At 37.5% G+C, this 8,845-nt stretch overlaps 2 protein-coding genes and 1 pseudogene across 2 annotated transcripts; 2 read left to right on the top strand and 1 right to left on the bottom strand.

The window, feature by feature from the left end:
- The first annotated feature begins 47 nt into the window (after positions 1–47).
- LOC149724743 (uncharacterized) lies at positions 48–2,972 on the top strand. The gene is made up of 6 exons (XM_089892098.1): positions 48–273; positions 578–723; positions 1,376–1,585; positions 1,850–2,050; positions 2,245–2,355; positions 2,735–2,972. Exons 1-6 carry the CDS (start codon positions 144–146, stop codon positions 2,885–2,887), a joined length of 951 nt encoding a protein of 316 aa, XP_089748224.1. The 5' UTR covers positions 48–143; the 3' UTR covers positions 2,888–2,972.
- Positions 2,973–3,137: 165 nt separating this feature from the next.
- LOC149724742 (phosphatidylserine synthase 2-like) lies at positions 3,138–5,502 on the top strand. Its single transcript, XM_089892075.1, has one exon. It carries the CDS (start codon positions 3,308–3,310, stop codon positions 4,718–4,720), a length of 1,413 nt encoding a protein of 470 aa, XP_089748201.1. The 5' UTR covers positions 3,138–3,307; the 3' UTR covers positions 4,721–5,502.
- Positions 5,503–5,893: 391 nt separating this feature from the next.
- On the bottom strand, positions 5,894–8,515 carry LOC149724741 (phosphatidylserine synthase 2 pseudogene; annotated as a pseudogene).
- Between the last annotated feature and the right edge of the window lie 330 nt (positions 8,516–8,845).

The following is an 8,845-nucleotide window of genomic DNA, read 5'->3' as shown; positions in this document are numbered from 1 at the left end:
CTGCGCAAACGAAATTGCTTGCAATCAGCGTCTAAGCGGCCTTGGGCCGGGTGATTATTATTTTTCGCATGATTTCCAGCACGCTGGTAACGTTTGTGCTGCTGTGGTTGAACAGTAGTTAGTGTAAGGTACATGTGAACAGGATGGCTGGTGCAAAATCGCTTAAGAATAAGTTGGAGGACGATTTGCTGACTTGTCCGATTTGCTGCTCGTTGTACAATGATCCAAGAGTGTTGAAATGTCAGCATTCGTTTTGCCATGGTTGCTTGAAAGGTATTATAAGCTAAACATTAAAATTTAAGTTGTGTGCAAAGCGTTAGGAATTTATTTATAACCTCGCATGACGAGCAACAACAGTCGTTATACTACGATTGTTCTGTTTCATACCCCTCGCTTACAAGTTATCGGATATGTAAATTTATAAGTAATTGGTGTTTTGTATCTTCTTGCATGACTTAAACAATCCGTAAGGGGCCACTGGATTCGAGCAATTGGCGTGATTGCCGTAGGCCACGTATACGCCCACGGTTGCAACGAGTCTTGAACCCGTAAAAAGTTATCTAAACGTACGACACAGGTTCCATGAAAGCAGCAAAATCTAATGGCAAGTCAATCAACTGTGCCGTGTGCAGAAAGCCAACACCACTGGCAAAAAAAGGTCTTGCGGATTTGCCCAAGAATTACGTCATCATCGGGTTATCGCAAATGGTCAAGGAACACAAGGTTGGCCCTGGTAGTTATTGAATTGTAAACGTTTGTGTTTCGGTACAGATAACAGTATTAATGACTTTTATTTGTCTTTTTGATTACGGTAGCGAAGATTTAGAAATATTTTAAACAAAAAGACAGGATATAGCGACAAAAACAACATTTATTATACCACGTTTATTTCTGAGATTGATTACAATTTGCGACATGCGTTAATGTCTTTCCACCATATGTTGACACCGATTTGGTTGAAACTTAAAAGTATCGCCTTTTATAACACTGGTTAAACGTATTATATAGTAGGGTGGAGGGAGATAAGACACCTGTTTATTATTCTTCTCGTCCAATTTGGTAGCAAACAAAAAACATTAAAATGAATTTAAAAAAAACGCGTTTTCAAGACTAGCCTACTAAGGACTGTTGTTAATTGTTTAAAACACGATCATGACACTTGGATTTTATGTGATAAAAGTGACCCGTCTTACCCCACCCTTACTCTATGTCATAAAATGTTCATATCTCGGTTTGCAGTTCTGCGGTCTTTCTCTGTGTCGTTTTTTGATACTTTGGTAATGCCCTTAGATCACATTGATGCATCTCTATCCAATTAAATTTGTACCTTTCATTAGTATATGTCCCTTTTGTAATCCTTTTTTATTCTGCGAAGGAGAGCGGAAAGTCGCCCGTGGTCGCAAAATCATCTTCCGGCAAGAATGTTGGTAATGTTAAACAATTGGTCGAAACGTTCAACAAAAAATCAATCGTTGAAAAACCATCAAAAAAGAGAGATAAGAACTTCAACATAGAAGTACCAAAAGCTGGTGTTGTCCATGATGATGAAAATGACGACAGTTCGGATTTGTCTACAAGTGCTTCGGTTAGTAGAAGTGAACCTACTTATAATTTTTTTGATAGCAAATTTTGCAGATAATAAAGAAATTCAACAACCGCGCTTTTTAATTATACCTTCCACGCTGTTTCTCCAAAGCTTGTTTTAACGACTGTTATTTTGCTGTGGATTCCCTTGTCGCCGTTCTTTAAATATTCTGATCGTTGCTATGGTTTTCAGAGAGATAAAAATTATGTATATTATTATGAAGATCAGAATAATTAAAGGAAATATTATTTATTTTGTGTGCAGGACTCGTCTGGGATGACAGAATTCACTCCAACCGATGACAGCGAGTCTACAAGCAGCGGAAGCTACGATAGTAGCAGTGGAAGCGATGATAGCGATACCGATAGCGAGAGTGATAGTGGAAGTAGCGACGACGAAGAACCCGAACATGTTCCACAAAGGCCTACAATAAAAAGCTCTCATGGTATCAAACTTGGTATGAAGGTAACATGCATTTGAACCGGAGCCTGCTTTTTAAATAAAATACTGACTGTGCCGTTTAGTCGGGTGTGGTATAAGGTGGGACTTTTTTTATTCTTTTTTTCTTGACCTACTTGTTAGAAAACAGGAATTACATTTGACATGGGTAACTGTGCATTTTCTGTATAATTTGCATTTTATTATAACACTTTTCCCAGGTGTTTGTTTTCACTGCCAAAGGTAAACCACTCCCAGGGACCGTAAGGGTACTCGAGAAATATAAACGCAAGCCACCAAACCAAACGCAAGTGTATGCGGGCGTGCAAATGGTAAGTTCTGGGGTGTTTATTTTTTTGTCAATGAAAACTTTCAAAAAATCGCGGAGTACCTGCTTTCTATAGTTATGGCATTGTGGACAATTTAAAATAGCAGTCGCCCCCTATATAGGAATTTGTTATAGTGGGGTAGGGGAGAGATGGGACATGTTTTCATTCTCTTTTCTCGTCTTATTTGGTAGTAAGCAACCAATATTTACAAAAATATATAACGGTAGCACTGCCATTTTAAATAATCTTGTTTAATTGTTAAAAACACGGTCAGGAAGTATAGGATTCAGGTGCTAACTGTATATGCCATCTTACTGTATTAAAGTTTTAAATAAACAGAAGGAAATAAAGGATTTAGGTGCTTACTGTATTAAATAAACAGGAGAAGGAATACAAAAAGTTAACAACAGAAGATATTTTGGACATGGACGATTCTTATCTCTTCAATTGGTTGATGGACTTCGATCAACCATGTGTGGCTGTGAGAATAGACCAATGTTGCCCTGCTAAAGTTATTCAAAGATTTAATCTATGATCCGCCAAGCCTTTGTCACCGACCAGTTCACGAAGTTACCTGCTTTTTTGTTTTTCTTTATTTAAATAAACTATTTGTATAAAAATGAGCTGTTTGCAATATTAGCTAAAAAACTTAACATCTAGTTAAAAATAGAGATTTTGTGGAGTTTAGGGTAAAATGCAAATCTACTAAAACATTGCTCCTGATTATAGACCATTTTAATGTTTATATCGCAACCACGTAAGTGATGGGTCCGAAAATATTGAATGCGCTCCCCTAATAGCTGTAAGGCGAACCAGGATTGTCGGGAATTCGTATATATTAATTCGGGGGAATTTTACATTTTTACACCATTTTGGTTTCGGTTTTACAGCCGAGCTATTGTCTGCGTTATGAGCTTTAATTTTGATAGTTTTGGGTCGTTATTATAACTAAAAGATGAATAGGAATCGAAATAATGCTTCTGCTCAAAGTCACCGAACAAAATTACCGCCTTCGTCTAAAATTCGAAGATCTTCGGAATCGATAGTCTACGACGACGGCACGACAACGTATTTTTGGAGAGCTCATACAGTTTCTGTGCTGGTTATCGGTATCATTTCTCTTGTCTATGTTGTTTTCATTGAAGAACAGAAAGACGACTGGGAATACAACACTAAAAGAGGTATCATTGCTGCTATTTGTGTATTTCTTGCGTTTGGTATTACGCAAGCGAAAGATGGTCCATTTATCAGACCACACCCAGCTTTTTGGAGGCTTGTGTTATGCATGAGTGTAGTGTATGAGCTTGGTCTCGTAGTCCTGCTGTTGCAGACAGTATCAGATGCAAGGTTCATGCTCAAATACATTGACCCTACACTTAACGTACAGCTTGACTTTAAGGCTTATGGCGGGGAATGTACAATATGGGATCCTAGCCACCCAAAAGGGGCTTTGCATAACGTTGTAGATAAAATGGATATTTTTGTTTTCGGTCATTTCTTTGGTTGGTTTTTCAAGGCTCTTATTCTCAGAGATTTTTGGTTAACAACCTTGCTGAGTTTTGCATTCGAACTGCTGGAGTATACCTTCGAACACCAATTGCCAAACTTTTCTGAGTGCTGGTGGGACCACTGGGTTTTAGACTTTCTCCTGTGCAATGGGTTGGGAATCTTTTTAGGCTTGAAATATGTAAGATACCTGTCAATTAAAGAATACAAGTGGCATGGTCTTTGGAACATACCGTCATATAAAGGCAAAATGAGAAGAGTAGTAAACCAGTTCAGCCCTTACAGTTGGGTTCAGTTTAAATGGAGACCAACAGAAAACTTATTTCGTTGGATTTTCGTCTCTCTTGTCGCGTTTATGTTTCTCTTGGCAGAGTTAAACACATTTTATTTGAAGTTTGTGTTATGGGTGCCCCCTGATAACCCAATGGTCACTTTCAGATTGATTCTTTATCTGTTTTGGGGAGCAGTTGCTATCAGAGAAAGTTATGATTATGCTGGTGGGGTAGCTAAAAAGTTTGGCCAGCAAGCATGGATAATATCTGCTATTGTGATCACTGAGTTCATGATTGTTGTTAAGTTTGGTCCCGATGTTTTATCCATTCCATTTCCTTCTTATATAAAGTGGTTCTGGATATCTGTTTTTATCATTTATATTGGATTCTCAGTCTGGAAATTCCAAATGAAATTTCCGAGAATTAAACTCTGGTCGAAAACTGTGCTAAACAACATTAATCAAAATGGAAATGGAGTTTTCTTGGATAGCCAGAGTGATTATAGTGAAAGTGACGGCAATGCAAGCAGTGCAACCTCATTATATGAAGCTGATAATGAGCCTGTAACAAGGAGGCGCCTACATAAATAGATAATAAGCTCTCAGATTGAAAAGTTTTGTTTTTTTTGCTCTTATATGTTTGCGGACTTTCCTCCAAAAAACTACTTCAGTTTCAGGGGAAAGCTCAAATTTTTTGTCGAAGTTTGGAACATCTTTCCAATCTTGGTTACCTCCACTCTAGACCTGTAACATGAGATTACTGCAGTATTGTTCCAATTTGTATCTTCAATTAAAAGTGTCTTGTGTTAGTTTTACTCAGATTATTGCTGTGTTCAGTTAATTGTCAACAGAAGTGAATTACTTAAACATCCTCTCCAAAGGTGCTAGTGTTGTTAAACGTTAAAACATCTCAATTTTTACACAAAATGGATATACTCTTCTCAAATGTATTATTTCTTTAACAATTTGAAAACATTGGTAAAAAAGTTCAAACTTGTCATGTCATTGTTGATTGTGTTCAATATTTACTCTCATATCTTCAAAAGCTGCTTCCTGTACACAACTTAACTGCTCACATTATTTGTTGTTGTTCATGTATTATCGCCCAACGCCCTTATACACATGATATATATAATATCAGTTTGCAATAAGACTGTATTTGAGTTAACTTTGCAAGGTAGTTTTTATGTAATTTTTGCCAATGTAACACAATTTGTTTCTTTACATTTTCTCATCTGCCGTTCAATTTCTTTAACAATTTTTCTAATTGTTGCTGTTTTTTGGGCTTACTTTGTCACTTACTGCGGTTAATACATATGCAAGTTTGTTGTGCTTATGTTGCTGAAGAAAAATTAAACCTAATACCCAGTTTATTGCAGGTGTGTTGTTAGTGGCTAGCCGTTAGTGTGTATTTTTATAAATATTAAAAAGTCATAACAAACTCATAATCAATCATACGTCGTGTATATAGTAGGGTGGGGGAATATGGGACACCTTTAGCAAATAATATCCAAATATCCTGATCGTGTTTTAAACAAACAACAACGGTCTATGGGAGTTGTGAGGATACGGTTTTATAATTCCTTGAATATGTCCCATCTCCCTTATCCTACTACATATGTATGATGTATGTTTGTTTAAAACGTTTTATACATACATGGAAACTATTCATTGTGTCACCTCTTTATACAGTTAAAAAAAATATAACATATTTTTTTATTCATTCCTTGATCCCAATGAGACATTTATTTAATATAGCAACGAAATAGTAAATATCAAAGGGTGAATTAATTGAAAGAATATTTGTGAAAAACCGTGGCTGTTACACAAACGCAGTGGTTTGGGTGTATTTTGGAGTTTGACACCACAGTATTTTGAACCGGTTATGACAATACGGACCACACTGTTATATGCCAGTGGTCTGTCAATTTCCGGCTTCTATTTTTCTATGTTCTATTTCATATTATGACTACCGCAACGTTAACGTGACTATCTCTTTATTGTAAAACGTATTTAACGACGTAATGGATTAAACACGGGTTAAAATACTTTTAATGTGCAATGATTGCAGCTTATATTACTTTGGGGTGAGATGGGATATCGTTAGAACCTGAATCCAATTACATCTGGTCGTGTTTCTCTTTTAGAGTCACGTGGCTACGGTTAATTAATTCTGTAAATATTCTTTACTTACGTTGATAATTGTTTCGACGGTTGGTTTTAGGTGTGAACGGAATCCCATCTTAAGGTGGCTGTACACAGTATCCGGAATTCGTCCGTTTTATCTGTTTTGTCCGGATTTCGCTGCCGCATGCGGAACTCGGTAATGGGTTTGCATACGACTTCGCAAGCGAATTTGCATGCCAGGTACTGTGTAGAGCCACCTTGGATCTTACCACAAAGTACTGTAATATAGAACCAACGACCTAAATACACTATAGCACGGTAGGCCTTTACGTTGCCCACAACCGCCATAAGTTAAATGAACTAGACATACGATACGTGTAAAATAAATAGTATTACATAGAATACAGTGTCGCTTTTATTATACGCAAGAAAATGAAGGTGTCTGAGGTACCATAAAATAACGCTGCGAGAAAAGGCTTTAAGTAGATATAGCGTGGAGAAAATATATTGGAATAATAAAAATATATTGCAACTAAATAGTAGTTTTAAAACAAAGGCGTGTATATGCGATTATTATATATAAGCATAAGCTTGCGTATACACCGTTATACTTTATATAGGCCAACGTTTACGATAAGGAAATGAGTGTTACATCCTTTATCCAATCATTCATGTTCAGAGTATATTATAGGCTATTCATTTTTTGTTATTTTGTTGCAATTTACATTCCAGAAAGTTAATAAATTTGCCCAATATTTGTCTATTGAGAATTTCATTCTGAATTGGCAAATAGTAAAAGTAACGTAAACGACAAACGCGGCCCACCAAAACCAACTAATATAAGTTGGTATCGGCATTGAAAGCAATTCTCCTCCAAATTTGACCACAATTGCCAACTCTGTCATGAGAATTGAGCTCACCATCCAACTTTGCTGACCAATCATATTCGACATCCCGCTGGCGTAATCATATTCCTCCCTTGCCGTTACCGCAGCGCACAGAATCATAAATAGAATCCTGACCGAAATCAGCGGGTGGTCCGATGGTATCCATAGTACGAATTTCAAATAGAATGTATTCAAATCAAACATGAGGAAAGAGAACCCGACGTGAGATACAATCATCCAACGAAAAATACTCTCTGTTGGTCTCCATTTAAAGTCAAGCCAGTTATATGGCCCGAATTGGTTGATCACCCTGCGCACTTTCCCTGTGTATGTGGGTATGTTCCATAGACCATACCAGCGATATTCTTTCAAAGATAAATAGTTCAGGCACTGCAAGCCTAAGTATATGCCCAAGCCATTGCAAACTATAAAGTCCATAACCCAATGGTCCCACCAGCACTCAGAAAAGTTAGGCAGTTGGTGTTCGAATGTATATTCTAACAGTTCAAAAGTAAAGCTTAAGATGTTGGTCAGCCAAACGTCACGAATTGCTAAAGTTCTGAAAAACCATCCGATGAGGTGTGCAGGAACAAACAAGTCCATTTTATCTACAACGTTGTGAAAAGTTCCGTTAGGGTGGCTAGGATCCCATATTGTGCATTCACCACCGTAAGCTTTGAAGTCCAGCTGTGCATTAAGTGTCGGGTCAATGTATGTAAGCATAAACCTTGCGTCAGATACAGTTTGTAATAACAGGAACACAAGACTTAGTTCATACACCACACTCATACATAGCACAAGCCTCCAAAACGCTGGGTGGGGTCTGATAAATGGACCATCTTTCGCTTGCGTAATACCAAACGTTATAAACGCGATAATGATTCCAATAATACCACGTTTAGTGTTATACTCTCGCCCGTTATTCTGATTTGCGAAAAACGCAGCGTAGGCTAACATGGCCAGTCCAATGAGAAGCACCAGCAAAGTATGTGGTTGCCAAAAGTAAGATACGTATCCATCATCGTAGACAGCAGCAGCCACGCTTTTCTTTGTCCCTGACCAATTCTTATGCTTTCCATTAGTAATGCTGGGTCTTCTAGACATGCTCGATTTTGCTCTAAAATATCTTCCTCATATATAAGCAGCGGTCGGTAAAAGTGTTTGACAAAATGCAGAAATTCTTTCTGCTGAAAAGAATGGCGTTTCAGTGAGGACGACGGGAAATTGCATTATGCCCGGGCATATTTATTAGTCTCTGTCGGAAGCGGCTCTTATTTTATTACATTTTATGCTATAAGTATAAATTATACCGGCTTACAGCATCTACTTTTTATCTATATAGACTACCTACTTTATTGGAGCCAAGTTATATCTATCGCAAAACTGTTAACTGCTTTAGGAATTCGCATTGCGACACCACTACCTGTTCACCGCGATCGATATAATCAAGACTCCAAAGCTTTTCCAGCTGTATCTACGTTCATGTAGAGTGGGAGAGACGGGACACCTTTAGCACATAATATCCAAATACCCTAATCGTGCTTTAAACAATTAACAACGGGTTATGGGGGTCGTGAGAATACGGTTTTGTAATTCTGTGTATGTTCTTTGTTAACGGCCGAATGAGACGGGAAAATAGAATGAAATGTGTCTCGTTTTCCCCCACTACTATAAGTCATTGAATTGTACCAAGACTGAAATA

Source organism: Ciona robusta, chromosome 14 (assembly GCF_009617815.1).
Source record: "Ciona robusta chromosome 14, ASM961781v2".
Taxonomy (NCBI): Eukaryota; Metazoa; Chordata; class Ascidiacea; order Phlebobranchia; family Cionidae; genus Ciona; species Ciona robusta.
The sequence above is the reverse complement of the archived record's forward strand: the minus strand, read 5'-3'. Positions and strand labels throughout refer to the sequence as shown.